The sequence below is a fragment of the Aethalodelphis obliquidens genome, unplaced genomic scaffold (assembly GCF_003676395.1).
Source record: "Aethalodelphis obliquidens isolate GAN/ISIS:26980383/991018 unplaced genomic scaffold, ASM367639v1 scaffold71, whole genome shotgun sequence".
Lineage (NCBI taxonomy): Eukaryota > Metazoa > Chordata > Mammalia > Artiodactyla > Delphinidae > Aethalodelphis > Aethalodelphis obliquidens.
In genome coordinates this window covers 5496608-5516683 of record NW_020838015.1, presented here as the reverse complement: position 1 = coordinate 5516683, position 20076 = coordinate 5496608, and the positions used below count along the sequence as shown (strand labels likewise).

General features: G+C 42.5%; 1 protein-coding gene across 1 annotated transcript in view; it reads right to left on the bottom strand.

The window, feature by feature from the left end:
* The window catches only part of MAOA (monoamine oxidase A), a 72678-nt gene that overhangs the window by 19304 nt on the left and 33298 nt on the right, over positions 1 to 20076 (bottom strand). Inside the window, exons 4-5 of the mRNA XM_027091297.1 lie at positions 4873 to 4977; positions 4089 to 4180 (exon numbers count right to left, since the gene is read on the bottom strand). Of these exons, the coding sequence (XP_026947098.1) occupies positions 4089 to 4180; positions 4873 to 4977 (197 nt within the window). The remainder of the gene's footprint in view (positions 1 to 4088; positions 4181 to 4872; positions 4978 to 20076) is intronic.

The following is a 20076-nucleotide window of genomic DNA, read 5'->3' as shown; positions in this document are numbered from 1 at the left end:
GGGGGGGGGAAGAAAGAGGGGATGGTGTGGTCCAGGAATGAATCACAGTAGAAAGGGGGGAGATAGGAGCGTTCATTGTATGTTAGTATGGTATCTTCCAGGAATAAGCCAGTTGATGGGGGAGAAAGGAATAGTGGATGGTGTGAGAATGTGGTATCTTCCTGGAATTAGTCACAGCAGGTAGGGGGAGACAGAAAGGTGGATGGGTGGGGGGAATGGTATCTTCCAGGAATGAGCCATAGTAGATGGGGGAAGACAGGAAGAGTATGAGGAGATGGTATCATCCAGGAATGAGCTACAGTGACTGTGAGGGGAGACAAGCAGGGTGGAAGATGTGGGGACATGGTATCTTGCCCCCCCATCACTGTGGCTCTCTCCTAGAAGATATCAACATCCTATACCATCCATTCTTCCTCTTTCACCCCATACACTGTAACTCATTCCTGGAACATATAATTCACCCCACAACTACATGTCCTGTCTCCACCCATCAACTGGCTCATTCCAGTAGATACCATCTACTCTGCCTCTCCCAACAGTGGTTTATCACTGGAAGAAAACATTCACCTCACCATCCATCCTTCCTGACTCCCTCCGATTAACCGATATTCCTGGAAGATACCATCCTCCCACACCATATATTTTCCCATAGAACCACAATCCACTGTGGCTCATTCTTGGAAGATGGAGTCTCTCACACCACGCATCATTCCTATCTCCCCCAATACTTGTCTCAGTTCTAGAAGATACCTTGCCCCCACCTCATCCACCCTTCCTGTTTCCCCCTACAGTCACTGTAGCTCATTCCTGAAAGATACCCTCCCCTCAAACCATCTAGCTTTCCTGTCGGCCCCTGCCCCCACCCCTCCCAACTCACTCTCCTTCATTGCTAGAAGATACCATGGAAACTTCTAGTCTCTCCCCAAAACTGACTCATTACTGGAAGACAACATCTTCCCACACCATCTACCCTTGCTGTCTGCTCCCATTAATTGCATCTCATTCCAGGAACATAAATCCCCCTATCTCATTCATCCTTACCATCTCCCCCTACACTCTGTGGCTCATTCCTGGAATATACCATTCCTCCACACCATGCACCCTTCCTCCCCAACCCCCATCCTCTATGTCTCACTCCTAGAACAACCATCCTCCCACACCATCCAACTTTTCTGTCTCCCACATCCACAGTGGCTCATTCTTGATAGATACCATACACTCATCCTGTCCCCACCATCAACTATGGGTTAATCCTGGAATGTAATGTAACAGGGTAGAGCTAAATCGGACTCTACGTTGGACCTGTTTCTTTGACTTTAACCTTTGCTTTTCGTTGCTTTTGTTATTCTAATCATACATAATGGCCTGCCTCAGGGAACCCTGCCCCTCTGCTATTCAGCTCACAGGGAGGCCATCTGACCCCGCCCACCTGTGAATGGCTGCAAGAAAGAAGAAACTAACACATCCCCCCTCACAGAGGCTGGTCATTCCAGGAGATGTTTTGCAAGACTGATGGCCCTTTTACTTTACTTCCTCACCGCCTCTCCCTCTCTGATTCTATAAAAGAAACTGGCATCTAGGCTCTGAGAAGATGGTTTTTCAGAGACACTAGTCTGCCATCTTCTCGGTCTGCCGGCTTTCTGAATAACGTCATATTCCTTGCCTCAACATCTCGTCTGCGATTCATTGGCCTGTCGTGTGGCAAGCAAAGAGAGCTTGGACTTGGTATCAATAACATCCCCCACAGGATCCATCCTTCCTGTCTCTCCCCTTGCACTATGGCTCTTTCCTGGAAGGTATCATTCCACCAAACCATCCATCTTTCATGTCTCCCTCCATGCACTGTGGCTTATTCCTGGAAGACACCATCCTCTCACACCACCCACTCCTCCTTTCTCTCCCATCAACTGGCTCATTCCTGGAAGATACCATACCACCACACTGTCCATCCTTTCCCTTTCCCCCATGCACTGTGGTTCATTCCTGGTGACACCATCCCACCAAATAAACCATCCTTACTGTCTCCCTTATGCACTATGGCTTATTTCTGGAAGATACCATCCTGTCACATCATCCACCTTTCTCCATCTATGCCCATCCACTGTGGCTCATTCCAGAAAGATATCATCATTCACATCATCCATCCTTACTTTCTCCACCATCCACTGTTGCTCATTCCTTGATGATACCATCCCCTCACACCATACTCTTCCTGTCTCACCCATCAGCTGACTTTATTCGTGGAAGATATCATCTCCCCACAGCATCCACTCTTCCTGTCTCCTCCATCAACTGACTTATTCTTGGAAGATACCATCTACACATACCATCCCTCTTTCCTCTCTCCCCCCATCCTCTGTGACTCATTCCTGAAAGATACCATCATCTCACATAATATATCTCTTATATCCTCCACCAACTGGTACATTCCCCAAAGATACTATCCCCACACCACACACCCTCCCCCATCTACTGTGGCTTATCCTGGAAGACACCATCCCACCACACCATCTATCCTTCCTGTCTCTACCCATGCACTATGGCTCATTCCTGGCACATACCATCTTCCCACACCATCCATCTTTCCTGTTTCCCCTGTCAACAGTGGCTCACTCTCAGAAGAAACCATTCTGCCACATCATCCACTGTTCCTGACACCTGCATACAATATGGTTTATTCCTGAATGTACCAACCCCACACACTATCCACCCTTCCTGTCCCCCTCCATGGTTAATGGCTCATTCCTGGAAGATATCATCCTACTGCACTATACATCCTTTCTGTCTCCCCTCATGCACTATAGCTCATTCCTGGAAGATACAATCCGACCCGTCTACCCTCCTATCTCCCCATCCACTGTTGCTCATTCCTGAAGATTCCATCACCTCACACCATCCACTCTTCCTTTCTTTCCCATCAACTGGCTCATTCTTGGAAGATACCATTTGCACACACCATCCATCTTTCCTGTCTCCTTCCATCCACTGTGGCTCATTCCTGAAAGATACCATCCCCTCACAACATCCATTTTCTTGTTTCCCTCAACTACTAGATCATTCCTGGCATATACCACCTCTGCACACTATCCACTCTTCCTAACTCCCCCATCCACTGTTACTCATCCTGCAAGATAACACTTCCCCACACTAAACACCCTTCCTGTCTTCCCCCATCCACTATGGCACCTTCCATGAAGATTCTTAATTCCCATAGCATCCACCCTTCCTGTCTCCCCCCATCTATTATGGCTCATTCATGGAAGATACCATCCTCTCACACCATCTATCTTTCCTGTTTTCCACATCCATTAGGGCGCATTCCTGGAAGATTCCTTGCCCTGACACCATCCATCCTTCCCTGTCCCTTCCCATCCTCTGTGGCTCATTCTTAGTTGATGTACTAACTCCTTGGTTTCTGTTTAAAGATTGCTTCAACAAGGAATCTCTCCTTTGCCATCAGACAGGTCAGGTTCCCAGTTTCAGTCTCTCCTAGAATTATGTAATATATGTATAATGACAGTCTCTCCTGCTAAAAGTATATCAACTCCGTGAGGTTAGGGGCCATGCCTAACAAGTTCACCACCATTCCTCAGTGATTCATACTGTGCTTTCACATAGCAGCACCAAAATGCTGGCTGAATGATCTGTAAGTAACTCAGCTAATAACACAGATTCTCAGTGAAAACATATCGTTTATATTTTTCATTAATATAGACTAGCTTCCCTCCAGTTCTTCTATATTTATATTAAATTACTTTAATATCTTTCCAAATTGCTTCTGTAGCTGACCTCTATATTATCTGAAAACACAATTACTTCTTTTATTGCAAAGCACACAACCGTTTCATTAAAAAAAAAAAGTTCAGCTTCCTTCACCTACTTTTCTTCTTATGTTTTAGATTCATTTTATGTTCAATCCTGCTCTGAGTGTCTAAAGGGCCCCCAAAGTTGCTACTGATGGAAAGGTCATTAAGTTTCCTCTTAACTTTTTTCCTGTAACTTATGAAGAAAAACACTGCAGTTCAAGATAGGATAGGAACGATCTGAAGGGAAGATTAAAAAGAACTGTTTTAAATAGTCAAGGTTACTTTGTCCAGCAGATTTTTTCGATGAGATCTTTCATGGTCATCTTATCCCATTCCTCTGCATGTGGTGCCTCCCACGGTGCATCAGCTGGAATCTGCAGAGAAAGAAGGGCCCATATTTAGGTCTGATGGTTACTGCCCACTGCCTTGCCAAGAGGCCCTCAGGAAAACCTCTGAAAACTGGTTTCTCTGTCTATGTTGTTCTGTGTGATTGGCATAGAATTCTATGTATAGATAGTGGTGGGTTTGGGATGGATAGCTCTTTGGATTCTATGCCTTAATGCTGTTGCCAAAATAATAATAATAATACATATATATATATGTATAAATTAATATGTAATTATGATGGTCAACATCATAATTATTATTGAAAGCTAACACCTATTTTAAAACTTTGGGGAAACGAATCCTTCTCTCCTTTACTATCTCAAGTGGCATAACATATGGATAAGATCACTATAAGTAGGACTCCCGGCAAAAATATGTCACATAAATTCCCAGTGGCATAGGTTGAAAACACAGGCACACACATTAGTATCAGAGACATGTGGGTTTGAATCCTGTCCCTTGTTGTGTGGTCTTGGGGAAATTATGTAACCCCTTGGCACTGATTTTCTTCATTTGTAAAGCAGAAATACTACCAGCTTGGCAGAGTTGTTGGGTACACTGGAAACGATATGCATCACCGTCCAGAGCAATGTTCCCTGCACTGCGGAAGGATGGATACTAAACATTTGCTGTTGATATTTCAGTAACAGGTCATGTGCAAGCTGCACACACACTTTACCTCCTTTCCCATGTTATCCATTGTCCGCCACAGATTGTTGTAATCCAGATAGGCAATGGGATTCCACACTGGAGGGAAGGCACCCCGAAATGGATAAGTTCTCCCCTGTAACATTTAAAAGCAAAGGATAATACCTTAAATTAGGATGACATTCAAAAAATCCCAAACCAACCAGCCTACGAGCCATTTTCAAGGAAACAGGATCCTCTACTGTGTCAAAAACATCACCTTTGACGGACAGTAAATATATTTGACCTATACAGGCCCCAAATTTCAATTAGATTAGCAAGATTTCCCTGGTGTTATATTACCAGTTTTTAACTTACAGGAAATAATAGCCTTGAACTTGTTTCTACTTACATAGAATAAACAAACAAACAAACAAATAAATAAATAAAGGTAGCTCATCCCGGTATCTCACATTGATGCCACAATATTCTCAGCTCCTGAGTTCCTATCTAATCTCTTTGAAAGGATGTTCCCACTCAGATGAGAGCAGGATGACGACATGGAGGACTGTCTTTGGACCACATACAGGACTGGAATAACAAAGTGAAATATCTCAAACTATGTCTTAAGGTTCACACAGGCTAAATACAGACTGACTAGACTATGGACCATGCCCAAAGTCAAGAATCAAAATATTAGAAATGTGGAATAATGGGCATTTGCCATTTTGGGTTGTCCAGCATCTGTTCCCCTTTCCTAGTAAGCACTTTGGTTTCTTCTTGGGAAACTGAATCTTCTCCTCTGTGAATAGATGTGTAGAAAGGACAGTCCTGGGTACCATCTCCCATTCCAGAAGGCGATGGATTAGATTCTTTCTCTCGCCTCGGCCAGGCTGTGGGTCTGTGATATGAGTTTGGCCAATCACACACTCTCAGAGGACTCTGACCCTTCAGTGGGCCACCCAAGCACAGAAGAAAGTTGACTCTGGGTTCTCCTTCCCCATGGCAGCACGCTGAGCAGATGCTTCCTGCTCTAAAGACCATGGTTGTGGTTCCTGCCCCTAAATTGCTAGAGTTTCCCTGGTCTCTGCCCATTCTCAAGTGTGGCCCTTTAGCCTCCCATTGATTTTGTGGGCCCTCTGATATCCTTTCAGTAAATCCTCTCTCGTGAGCCTGAGTTGGTTTCTATTGCTTGGTACCAAAACCTCCAACACAAAGACAGCTAATTATTAGCTGCCATTTACTTCATTTCAGTTGTGTGACAGGCACTGTGCTACTGTGAGGGGAGGGTGAATCCTTAGGAAAAGAGAGCATGTCTAGATAGTTTCTAAGACTTTAGTTCCTTTTTTTTTTTGGTCGCACTGCACAGCTTGCAGGATCTTAGCTCTCCGACCAGGGAATGAACCTGTGCCCTCTGCAGTGGAAGCACAGAGTCCTAACCACTGGACTGCTAGGGAATTCCCTTTATTTCCTAATTTAATTCCTTTTTCTTTAAAACATCTTGTAAACCTTCATAAGGTGAAAACATTGTCTATTAATACAATTTTGCACAAGATTTTGACTTTATCAAATAGAAACATATTCAATATTTGTAGAAAGGCTATTGTGTGCACTGAACAATATTAAGAGCTGGATTTTAAGAAAAGGGCTAAAGCAAAACTCCTGACCGTCAAGGCAGGGACACGAGACATAAGAGCATTTGCATTCATGTGCGCACATTCATACACACACACTCCAACTGAGTAAGGATATATGGCAGATATTAAGTGACAAAGAAGTAATTTTCCCTTCCACAGTAGCAAATTCAAATAACCTTGGCAGATTATGTGACCTGATTTCTTATCTGAAAATGCTATGCTGCAGTGCTCCAATATAACTTTTTAAGACTCCAAATCCTTTATCATCATCACTACCACCATCACCGCCATTATTACTAACATTTATTGAGATCTTTTTCTATGCCTGGTACTGGCCTAAGCTCTTCATGTGCGTTATCTCATGTAATGCTCACCCCAACCCTCTGGAGGCAAGAGCTATTAATATTCCCATTTTATAAATGAGGAAACTAAAGCCCAGGGATATTAGCTAGAAAACAGTAGGACAGAAATTTCCTGCTCCCCAAACCCTTGTTTATAAACCTTGAGATTTCTAGCTTCCTATATGGTTGATGGAATGTTGAGATAGTTTTGTCCTAGAGACATCTTAAACTTCCTGATTAAAAGAAAGAGAACTTTGAAATATGAAACTTATCAGTCTTCCACACATCTTTTATGTTTCTAAGGAATAAACAAGGAAACTAAGAAGCTCTGGGGTAACAGGGTCAACTTTGGAAAATGCAGAAGCATGTTCTGAGAAAAACAGGCAGACACAAAAATAACTATGGAGAGGAGAGAGGCTGGGTTAAGTAATAGATCACGGGCAGCCTTCAGAACAGTTGGTTCTTGTTATAATTCTTCCCTTAATTGAAATGGGGAAAAATCTATATGTTCCTTATGTTCAAGTAATAGTCTCATACCAAACTGATCTTTGCTTTGAAAAAACTTGTTTAAAAAAACCCTTCAATATGCTTAATCATCTGGGGACATTAAGTACTATAAATAAAATTCAACAAAATGTGTCCCACATTCCCAATGAACTTCTTCACGGGATGATACCAACCAGAATATGATTTCACACAAGGTCCTAAAGACCCCATGATCTGAGCTTTGATAAACAAAGAGAGGTGGCAGGAGAGGTGAAGAGTTCAGGGAAAGAGAAGAGTCTAGCCTGGCAATCTTTTTTAGAAATGGGAGCCATGGAATATTTTAAAAGAAGATCATAAAGGCCCACCCTGACGTTAATTTTTATCCTGTTGACAGAGGCACCGAGGTGATAAAAGGATTTCACGAGTGTTTCACTCTTAGCAGTTTTTGGTTTTTCTACTCTTTTTTGGGGGCTACTCTTCGTTGAGGTGCGTGGGCTTCTCACTTTGGTGGCTTCTCTTGTTGAGGAGCACGGGCTCTAGGCGAACCAGCTCAGTAGTTGTGGCTTGCAGGCTCTAGAGCACAGGCTCAGTAGTTGTGGCGCATGGGCTTAGCTGCTCCGCGGCATGTGGGATCTTCCCGGAACAGGGCTCAAACCCGTGTCCCCTGCATTGGCAGGCAGATTCTTAACCACTGCACTACCAGGGAAGCCCTGGCTTCTCTACTTTTATTCCACAGAAAAATCTAAATTTGCTAAAGAAATGCATGTATGTGGGAACAGGCACGTACCTCTTCCTTTCTCACAAGCCCCTGGAAGGCTTATTTCCTCCATGCCCTGCGTCTAAACTAAACAACTCAAGACTACTTTTTGCATGTGTAAATCTCTAAAGTAGGGCAATGGGAGGGCCTGGAGACGGCTCTTGGTTGGGTGAGAACTGCTTCCGAACAGACCTTCTCAGTATCTTAAATGTGATTCTATAGTTTTGTCACAAAAGTGTCAGCTGTTTTGCAATCCTAAACCACTTCTCAGCAAGAAATGCCTTTAAGACCTAAGAGTGTGAGGCAGGATCTCCTGGAATACTTCTACATGGCTACTGCTCTTTAAAAATAAAAATTAAAAAAAATCTTGGGTAAAAGTCAAGTTCCATTTTGTGCCTATACTATGAAACCTTCCTACCCTTACTAAGCGGCCTTTAATCTCTAAAATGTCTTTGACACAGCAGAAGTTGATGTCGAGTAGAATACAGTGTCCCTGGAATTGTGCCCCAAATACTTAAGTTCCTTTGAGAAACCACACCTTCAATCTACCAGTGTTCATAATAAAGGGAGACTATTGCCAGGAGAGGACAGTTTTTTTTTTTTCAATTTAATTTTTTTTATTTCTTGGATGCCCGCCCAATGAGGGCAGGGGGAGGGCGTTCTTAACACACTGATGCTACTGAGCAAGCTATTTTATGTTATTAACATTTTATTATGAAATATGCCATATATGATAAAAATAGATAGCTTAAAGAGGAATAATAGAAATGAACAACCATGTGCACACCATCCAATTTGAGAAGCGTGATATCCCCAGAAATTTAGAAGTACACCATGTACTTCTCCCCATCACGTCCAGCTCCCTCTGCACAAGAGGGAGCCACTGTAGTGAATTTTGTGTTTACCATTCCTTTCCTTTTCTTCCATCTGCCCTGTATACATACGTGGATGATACAATGTTTTGTTTTGCCTATTTTTGAGCTTTATATAAACGGACTAAGACACACACTAATGTCCATTGTGGAGCAGTGAAAATGAATAAACTGTGAACAACACCAATCAACATGGATGTATTGATATCTTTAAAATATGTTGGTGCGGGAATTCCCTGGCAGTCCAGTGGTTAGGACTCAGCGCTGTCACTACCGGGGCCCCAAGTTCAATCCCTGGTTGGGGACTAAGATCCCACAAGCTGTGCAGCGTGGCAAAAAAAAAAAAAAAAAAATGTTGGTGAAAGAAGCAAGTCAAAGGATACATGTAGTATGAGTCCATTTATATAAAGCTCAAAAATAAAGAGAGGACAGTTTGTGGCTCCCACATCATTCTTCATTGTTGGTCCTATAAGATAAGCCAGCAAGTAGCATTCACCGATTGGCATGTTGTAGAATTTCAGCTCTCTGTACTTTTATAGTTTAGTTAAACAAAAGGAAATGAATGTTGGGACTTCCCTGGTGGAGCAGTGGTTAATAATCCACCTGCCAATGCAGGGGACACAGGTTCGAGCTCTGGTCCGGGAAGACCCCGCATGCCGCAGAGCAACAAAGCCCATGCGCCACAACTACTGAGCCTGCACTCTACAGCCCGCGAGCTACAACTACTGAAGCCCGCGCACCTAGAACCCATGCTCCGCAACAAGAGAAGCCACCGCAATGAGAAGACCGAGCACCGCAACGAAAAGTAGCCCCCGCTCGCCGCAACTAGAAAAAGCCCGCGTCCAGCAACAAAGACCCAACGCAGCCAAAAATAAATAAATAAATTTATAAAAAAAAAAAAAAAGGAAATGAGTGGTATTAAAGAATATCATAGGCCACGGAGGAAAGCTGCCAAATATTTTTCTTTTATCATCTTGAAAATAAACAGATATGTTCTGCATTGATTTAGGAACATGTCTGCCCAACCCATACGAATCCCTTGGCACCCTTCTAGTCCCACTGTTTTGTGACAGGCCTGTAAGAGAAATCTTTTGGTGGCTTATTTTCTATAGTTCATAACAACGCTTTAAATAAAGAAATCATCCAAAAAGAGACCCATTAAATAATATCGTGTTGTATTAGTAGTTAAAAAAATCATCTTCTTCCTCTTTCTCTAGGCAGGTAGACAAACTCTTTTCAAACATTATACATAGTGCTACTTTACCCAGAAAAAGCCATCATAATCGACATGGAAACATCTATCCTATCTTTTTTTCTTTTTTTTTTGGCCATGTCACGAGGCTTGTGGGATCTTAGTTCCCCAGGGACCAGGGATTGAACCTGGGCCCTCCACAGTGAGAGTGCCGGAGTCCTAACCACTGGACTACCAGGGAATTCCCATATCCTATCTTAATGTATTGGTTCTCCCAAGTGGCCATCTGGTTCCTCTGTTCTTCTTTGCAAGACCCTTTCTTCTCTCATCTACTGACTCCCCCGGGGTCTGATCCTCAGCCTTCCTTGGCCCATCCATTTCCCTGGGGAACTCATCCATCGTTTGGATTTATTATTATTATATTTGCACAGTCTCATGGTTTGCATTTTTCATGCCTCTGCTCCCTCTACCTCTCACACAACTTCAAGGGCTAGCAGCACATTCCTAAGTTCATGACCTGATTTTCATCTTATGCTCAGTCCCCTCTCTTAGGACTTGTACAGCTAAAACAATGGGCACTTGAGTTGTGCAATCTCATCCCTGGAAAAAGAGAACCATTACACTCAGGTATAAATAATGCCATAACATCAAGAATAAAAGGTTTCAAATGCATTGTTATGCCATCTTTCCCAAGGGACTCTAGGTATATATGGACATTACAAACCAAGCATTTAATATAGAAATAATATGAGTTCTTCTGGATGCTCTTGGGTAAGTAAAGATAACTGAGAGGGCATTGAAAAAAAATATTTTTCCTCTTTCACAAATGCCATTAACTCAGGAGAACTAGGCAGTTAGAAAAAAGATGAAAATATTACACTGTGAGGATGAGCGGCTGTTTTTCTTTAACAGCTTTATTAAGATATCATTCACATACTCTATAATCCATCCATTTGAAGTGTACAATGCAATGCTTTTTAGTATATTCACAGAGTTGTGAAACCATCACCACAGCTAATTTTAGAACATTTTCATCACCCCAAGAAGGAACCCTTACTCGTTAAAAGTCACTCTCCATTCTCTCCTACCCCATTTTGAAGAACTGCCAAACTATTTTGCAAAGCAGCTGCCACCCTTTTACATTCCCACCAGCAATGTATGAAGGTTCCAATATCTCCATATCCTTGTCGATTCCAGTCATCCTGGTGGATGCAAAGTGGTATATCATTGTGGTTTGGACTTGCATTTCCCTGATGACTAATGATAGCCAAAAGTCAAATCTGGCTTGGTGAGTGGAAGGTCATATTGTTGAGCCCATACATTGTCTCCGTCCTTGATGCCATGGCCACTTTGTATGTGGGCCCACTGAGCAAGTGATAGTGGAAACAGATGGTGTGATGGCTTTGTACTGTGTCAACTTGTTCAGGCTGAACTGGATTTCCCAGAGTTTTCTTTCCTATATATTTCTGGTTAGGGTCACAAGAGAGATTCTTATGGGAAATTTAGAGAGTAAAAGTGAAGCAGCCACTCATTTTGTAGTTCACACACATTATTGCTGATTTTCATGGCATGAGATAGCGTCTGGGCCTGCAACTACTCCACCCTTCTGGGATCCTCCTTCAGCTTCTACAACTTCTAGGCCTGGTATATGTATTTAGCACTATGATGAAGGGTCCTGGCTTCTGCAAGACATCCACAGTGTCAAGATCAGAGGCAACAAAGACTGACCTGGACTCCAGCTCACGCTTGTGGGTTGCAGCTTGTTCTTGCTTTCCTCCATCATACATCTATCTTCCCTTCCTGACTGCCTGCCCTTCAAGCTCCAGCATCAGATGCAAAGACAAGAGCCTTACAAAGACTCCCACAATTAGGTAAGGCCAAATCCCTATAATAAATCCTTTAATAGTTTTGCTTATCTCACTGGACTTTGATTATCCTAAGGATGGATCATCTCGCACCTGATTATTAAAGCTTACTCTGCAGCAGATGCCCAACGGTCAGCATTCAACATGGGACACAAGGGCAATCCCAGCCAGTGAGGGACAAGGATAAATTATCTCAGCTTCTCTGTTCTTCATGGGGCAATTCTTTGGCACATTCCACACAGTTCCTCAGGGAGAACTAGGGGGAATTGAGCCTCAGTTGCCCACAGCTGTAACAACTCATTAACCCTTTATTGGCATTTATTCCCTTCCCTCCTATAACACTGTCTTCAGGCTCCATATCTGGAGGTTGGTAAAGTGCTATATTGAGATCCCTTGGATATTCTGAGTGATATACACTCCTATAGAGAGTCTGGGGGGAAATATGTCTTATACCGAAGTCTACATAAGTTGGTATTGGTGTTTGATGTGTATAGTACTTGAGTGGAATAGCTGAGACATTAGAGGGTAGGTGGACAGACCATTTTGAGAACTTTTTCTTTGGGGACCTAGAGTTTTTAGGGAAAGGTAGTCTTCACTGTTACCAGATTTGATCTAGAAAGATCAGTATCACTCTCTAGTGAGAATGAAGGGGCTTTGGTCCCGGTAGAGTAGTGGTTCTCAACCAGGAGTGATTTTGCGCCCCAGGTTATATTTGGCAATGTCTGGAGAAAGTTTGCGTTGTCACAACTGGGTGGGGGATGCTGCTAGATATCCTACAATGCACAGGACAGTCCCATTACAACAAAGAATTATCCAGTTCCAAAAGTCAATAGTGCCCTGGTTGAGAAACCCTGCTGTAGAGTAACATATAAATGTGAGTGAGTATCACTAACTTTTCTGGAATCCTACCCTTTCCATTTGCAAGATTCCTGGATTTGTAGCAGAAGTTGCCTCAAAATAACTCAGGGTGCAGGGTATGGGGATCCTGCCGTCAGGCCTACTAAATTAGGGGTGTGTGGCCAGGCTATCTATGTTTTTAACAAATCCCAGGTAATCCTAATGTTCACTAAAGCTTGGGTCTTATCACATTATAGTGTTTGTATAAAATTCCTCTTATTCATTTAGCTATGCATGTTGTCAAATTATTTGAATGAAGAAAAGTAAAAATAAAAATACCTACACCATTTCTTTTTAGTCCTTACCTCTATTAAACTTCAAAAAAGACTAAAGGAAATGGGGACTTCCCTGACGGTCCAGTGGTTAAGACACTGCACTCCCAATGCAGGGGGCCCGGGTTCAGTCCCTGGTCAGGGAACTACAGTCTGCATGCTGCAACTAACAGAGCCCACATGCCGCAACTAAAGGAGCCCACATGCCGCAACTAAGACACAGTGCAGCCAAATAAATAAATAAATATTTTTTTTAAAACTTAAAAAAAAAAGACTAAAGGAAATGATGATTTCTGTTATGGTTGTCCATTTTCTTCATTAATATTTATTTCCTCTTAAATCTTTTTCTTAAAAAATCTTTTAGTTACTTTACTCTTCTTCCTTACATTTTTGATTTTACTATGTCTGGATTCCATGTCTGATTTCTCTTGCTTTTCACTGCTCCAAGGTAAGATCTTGTGATCATAATAAGTGAGATGCATCACAGGGCGGTACATTTGGACAGCTTTTGATAAATTTAGCAAGTTCACTATGTCTTTGAAGATATTCAGAGGTCCACATTATATATGTATTAAGTTTTTAATACATATGTAGATGTACAGTAGGCATATCTTTGTTTTATTATGCTTCACTGTATTGCACTTCACAGATGCTGTGTATTTTTTTTTTTTTACAAATTGAAGGTTTATGGCAATCCTGTGTTGTCAGATGATGGTTAGCACTTTTTAGCAAAAAAATATTTTTAAATTAAAGTACGTACTTTTTTTTATACATAATGCTCTTGCACACTTAATAGACTATAGTATAGTGTAAACATAACTCTCATATGCACTGGGAAACAAATTTGTGTGGCTCACTTTATTGTGATATTCACTTTATTGCAGTGGTCTAGAACCGAACCCGCAATATCTCTGAGGTATGCCTGTGTGTGTGTGTGTGTGTGTGTGTGTGTGTGTGTGTGTAATTTGTTTAAACCCAGCTGGTACCTGGCAGAGGCAGAGTTCATGTCTCCATGCTTTTGGTTCAGGCTCCCCCGGCCCCTACCTCTGTGCCTCAGTCTCCATGTTAGAAAGATTGGACCTGCAGTGCCACTGAGCTGGATCCTCCATTGAGAGCCTATTAGGATGTGCTTCTAGGCCTGGAGGTTGTAGGCATGAGTGAATATTGATCTGAGAGAGACATGGTCCCAAAGATCTCACCTAGCTGCCTAGGTCGGAAACCACTTCAGCTTCCTCTGATGCACTGGAGCACTTTGTTCATTGCCCATGGCACTTTGCCATTTTCTACAATGTATTAAACGAAATTAAGTACATGTCTTACCTTCTGGACTAGTCTCAACACACCTGAGAAGGACTATGCCTCATTTCCTACATTGCCTTGTAAATACCAAGGTTCTAAGAAATGCTTATTAAATGAAGGAATAAAAAGAAGAGTGGAATTCTTGCTTTTTTATAGCCCATCTCATATCACATCTAGCTCCCCCAGGCCCCAGAAAGGGTCTGCTCTCTTTCTACACAAATGACCCCCTCTTTTCCCGCCTCAGACAAGACCTTCGAATGAATGCCAGACAAGACCTTCGAAAGAATGCCAATTTTGCACTGATTTTTCCTTATCAATTCACAGGCATACCTTTTCTAAAATAGCCATAATCAATATTACCATCAAATTTACTAGAATGCACTATGTGTAAGGTGTGAAGGGAAGAGAAAGATGGGAGACTCACTTTCTTAGGGAACCTAAATCCCTAAAACCATTTTCTATGTTTGCATTTCTCACTCTGATCTTTCTGGGTGCTATATGAAGATGAGTTCCATGGTCATAAATCTGGGGAATCCTGGTTTATAGTTCAACAGCTTTTGTTTTTTAAATTGCTGGTCCTCATAAGACTCCTAATTTGCTAATGGACATCTTGGCTCTCAAAGATAGGATTAGAATATGGAGCACTTCCAAAATTTATCTGACCAACAAACCTCCTCTTTCGCAAAGCACTTTTGGGATTAATATTGCTTGGAAAATATTCCCTTAGGCATGCTTTCTTCATATTCTGGCTAGCACTGGTAGGGGCCTGAGAGAACACAGGAAAACATAGGCTAGAAAGAAGACCTACAATAACCAGAATATTTTCCAAATGCTACAAATGGGAATAAATTCTCACACATACCTCTCCTGCACAAAAGGGTACATCATCCCACAATACTGAGTCAAATAGGAGAAATCAAATGAAGTTGTTAGGGGAACCATTGACCGAAACCGCCTGCCCTGGCCAGGCACCATAGTAACCACTTGCTTGAGTTATCTTACAGCAGGAGGTCCTAGTAAGGAAGGCAGAACTAACAAGCTACCACCAACTAGAAGAATTCGGGAAAGGTCAAAAGGAGAGAGGAAATGCCAGTCCACATGGCCTACCATCTTCCCAGAATCCTTCTCGCTGGAATCCATCTTGGCTGAGCGATGCACGCGCCACCAGGAAGGACCCTGAGTCAGAATGAGTGGCCAGAGACAACCGGAAACTAACCCCATCACCATAAAACCCCAGACTGCGAGCCACGTGACAGAGCAGTTCTTCTGGGTTCCATTACCCTGCTGCTCTCCACCCAGGCACCCCTTCCCAATAAAGTCTCTTGCTTTGCCAGCATGTGTGTCTCCTTGGACAATTCATTTCCGAGTGTTAGACAAGAGCTCACTCTCGGGCCCTGGAAGGAGTCCCCCTTCCTGCAACAAAATCACTTGTACAACTAGCTAAAACTGCAAGTGCTTTGTGCTGAGTCTCAGGTCTGGGCTCTGCCCCCTTGGAACAGGGCAGTATAGAGGAAAAATACATCAGAGCAGGTGGAGAGGGTCCAGGGCAAAGCAAACTTCTTGCCAGAGAGGCTGTTAACTGAGAGTATTCACTTTGTGTATCCCAGTGACCGGGTAGATGCAGCCCTGCCCCTCTACTGGATGGAGTTACCTCAGTGATGGCTCATGTGATCACAATAGTAGAGATGTGATAAGGGCTTGCACCGGGAGAGAGGGTGGACCAGCAGCCGTAAGATTCTTAGCACAATCTTCCCAACATTTGGACATCAGAAAAGTATTTTTTAATACACTACAGATTGGGGGAAAGTCACAGATACTCAGGACTTCTTGGGTGTGTGCCCAAATAATTATGTAGATTAGCAAGTGACTGCACCCATGTCTGTGTCTCAGGGTTTCCTTTTATCACCTGCTGCTGGTCAGGAAGTGTGAGCCAGTAGTGATTGCCTCCCATGTCTCTAAAGCCTGACGCTTTTTTCAGAGACATTTATCTGTTGGGTATGGCTGTGGAAACTAGGACACTGGGTACTTTGGCAAACACACAAAATTAAATCTCAGCCTGAGGTTCACTGTGTATCGTTTGAGTCTGACAAATTACATGAGAGCTATGGGAATGAAAGCAAATGGACTAATAGTTCGGTAATTATTTTCTTTGTGTGAAAAACCTGATATGAGTAAAGTCTTTTAAATGAAAAGGACCCAGTTCAGCAGCTTTTGGGATCAAAGTGTTGATTACATTTAACTATAATTAACACTCAAATTTTCTGTGATTCCACCTAGAATTTTCTTCTTCTAGTTGCACTAAACCCAAGCACAAGGCAAAAAAAAAAAAATGAAGTGCTATGAAAACAATATTGCGCTGTTCAGATATAAAGTATCAACATTATTTCCATTATTTGTCTCTCTTCAGTTCCAAGTTCTGTGTCTGCTAAGGTTAATTATCAACTAGGCTTTCACATCTGTCTGTCGTCTGTCTGTCTGTCTCTGTCTCTTTCTCACTCACTTCTGTAGGACCTTGAACCAAATACTTGCATTCTTACAACTTTCTCCTATCTCTAAAGTAAGAATAACTGTCCCTAAAACTCTGAGATCCACTAGGTTTTCAAAAGGTATTCGTTCATTGAATTTGACACAAGTGAAAAAGCTTGGAGTCCACACCTGAGACAGAAGGCTATATAGTAGCATCGATCTTGTGAAGTGGCAGGACAGGGCAATGACAGGAAAGATTTTCTGGCAGGGTCAGTGGGACAAGACAACTTCCCTTCTTCAGGAGGCCCAGAATGGACAAGATATGGGATTTGAAACTGAGTAGGACCCTGTGGGGGTCCTCCCTGTAACAAATCCTTTCCATGGCCCCATTTCTACTTCGTAGGAAATAGGCTTCATTCAGCCTCCTAGACCTTCCCTAAGTTCCAAAGGGCAGATTCAAAGAGTTGCTAATGAGGGGAGGAAGGGGGATGTAGAAACAAAGGAGGAGCAGTCAAGAAACAATAGTGCATACTGAGCCTGCGCTCTAGAGCCCAAGAGCCACAACTACTGAGCCTGTGTGCCACAACTACTGAAGCCTGTGCACCTAGAGCCCATGCTCCACAACAAGAGAAGCCACCACAATGAGAAGACTGCACACCACAACGAAGAGTAGCCCCTGCATGCTGCAACTAGAGAAAGCCCGCATGCAGCAACAAAGACCCAGCGCAGCCAAAAATAAAATAAATGAATAAATAAATTATATATATGTTAAAAAAAAGAAACAATAGTGCAGCGATGAAAGCAGGGTCCTGGTTCCTGCTCAAGGAATATACACAACAATATCTTTGAGTGCTTCTGCAGGAACTAAGGTCCCCACCCAGGTGGAGGATGGTAACTTCAGGCTGAGCACAGAGATTCCTGGAGCACCGCCCTGTTACCTCACCACCCACCAATCAGCAGAAAGTCACACACCCTGCAGCCCTCACTCTAAATTTTGCCTATAAAAGCTTCTATCCGAAAACCACTGGGGAGTTCAGGATTTTTGAGAATGAGCCACCATTCTCCTTGTTTGGCCCTGCCATCAATCTTTCTCTGCCCCAAATTCCGACGTTTCAGTTTGTTTGGCCTCACTGTGCATTGGGCCCTGGAACTTGCGTTTGGTAACAGATTCATAGGACATTAGGGGTTTTTTAAAGGTTTCAACTATTAGAAGGCTACTCTGCAAAAGTTTATGATTAAGGCTTTTGGTTGGGGTATTTGGGTGTGTGCTCTGAGGTGGGAATAGGGGCTACAGAGGGAGGAAGTAGAAAGCAAGGATGGGGGAGCCTGGGGGCGATATGAACCTCAAACTGGCAACTACATTCTAATCTGAAAGGTCAGAACCTCTAGGAGTTGCGTAATCACAGAGACTAGAGCAGTTTCTCTTGAGGAAGCTGCTTTTATGTTTCATTCTATTCACAGGGTTCTTTTTGCCATTAACCAAAATGCCAGGGCCCCACTTGAGGAGGTGATCGAAAAGTTCCACAGCCTCAGTGAGAGAAATGCTTTGTGTCTGACCTAATCCCCTTTCTATGCTGCCAGTGAAGGCCACTCCAAGGCAGGAGGGTGACTTTAGACTAGTCCTCAATGAATGGCTAGAAAATGCCTTCTGTAGTGAATTACTTCCTATTAAAAATGAATGAAAGGAAGATGAAAAGCATTCTGTGGATGGTAGCACAACAATATGAATGTACTTAATGTCACTGAATTGTCCACTAAGTATGGTTAAGATGGTAACTTTTATGTCTATTTTATCACAATTTAAAAAAAATAAATGAAAGGGGAAAATTGAATCATTAACCTGACTTTGCTATATAGTGGGCTGTCACTTCAACTGAGTAGAAACTTCATTCTCTAGAAACTAAATCTGAGATTTACTCCTGAAAGTTTAGAGGAAAAAGAAAGGAGCCTTTGAGAGAAAATGGCTAATGCCGACCTAGCTTTCTAAACAGTACAAGGCTTTAAGAGTAATTTCTGTCATTAAGCTTTCCTATGATCCACAGGAAGTAAATGAAGTCTTTTAAAAATGGAGAGAAAAAAAGAATGGAAGTTACTAGCAACTGTTTTTTACAAGCTATGTCTATGTATCTTTATACTGAATACTTGATAGATTAGAGTGAAAATATATAAACATTTTGAGTCTCTCTGCTTTTAAAATCCTATGTATAATTATAGTTTAGAGAAAAAAAATCCCTTTTGTATTACTTCATTTCTATGATCAACAAAGAATTTTTTATCATGAACACAGGCCCATTACCACTTGGCTGTCCTTACCTAATTGTCTTTCTTCATCTTCTACTCTGACTTATACAAATTACTTTAAATCCTCTTTTTTTCTTTTTTAAACCAGGCAGAGTATAATGGCATAAAGTAAAATACTCTTATCTAGATCATACTTTGATTATTAAGTTTACATAAGTCACTTATGAAAAAGAATATACAGCCAACAATTCCAAGCCATGCCCCAGACCTCTAGCCTTAGTATTTAAACACAATAATAGAATCCGTCTTCTTCAGCCTGCTGAGCCTAACTGGGCTGGCCTCAGGGTTTCTCAGGAGTCAAGCGCTCACTGAAGGCCAGAGGGGGACCAGATCTATGGCTCAGGATACAAGAGAAGAGGCCACACTGGTGAACAGTACCACGTATGACTCCTAGGCACACCCACTCCCCTCCAACCGCTGGAGTCCACAGGAGCCCTTACAGCTAAAGTAGCATCTTAGGACTCCAAAGCCTGTTGGGGTAAGGTGATTTTTGTCATATCTTGGAGCAGTTTATTAAAGGGGTTCACAAGTCAACTCTGCTCACAGAATAAGGAACGATGTGATATAACTCACAGAAACTGGGCTCAAGAGATGGAAAGCCTCACTTTGGCTCCTAATCTCTCTGAGCCTCAGTTTTCTCATTTGTAAGATGGGAGAAATAATGCTTATTACCTCAAAGGATCATTGGGAAGCTCAAATGTAACACAGGTATAGGCACATTACAGATGGAAGGCAACACCAATGCACAAAGCCAGGAGGGATGGATCTAGGTGATTAAAAGAAAGACACGAGGGCTTCCCTGGTGGTGCAGTGGTTGAGAGTCCACCTGCTGATGCAGGGGACACGGGTTCGTGCCCCGGTTCGGGAAGAT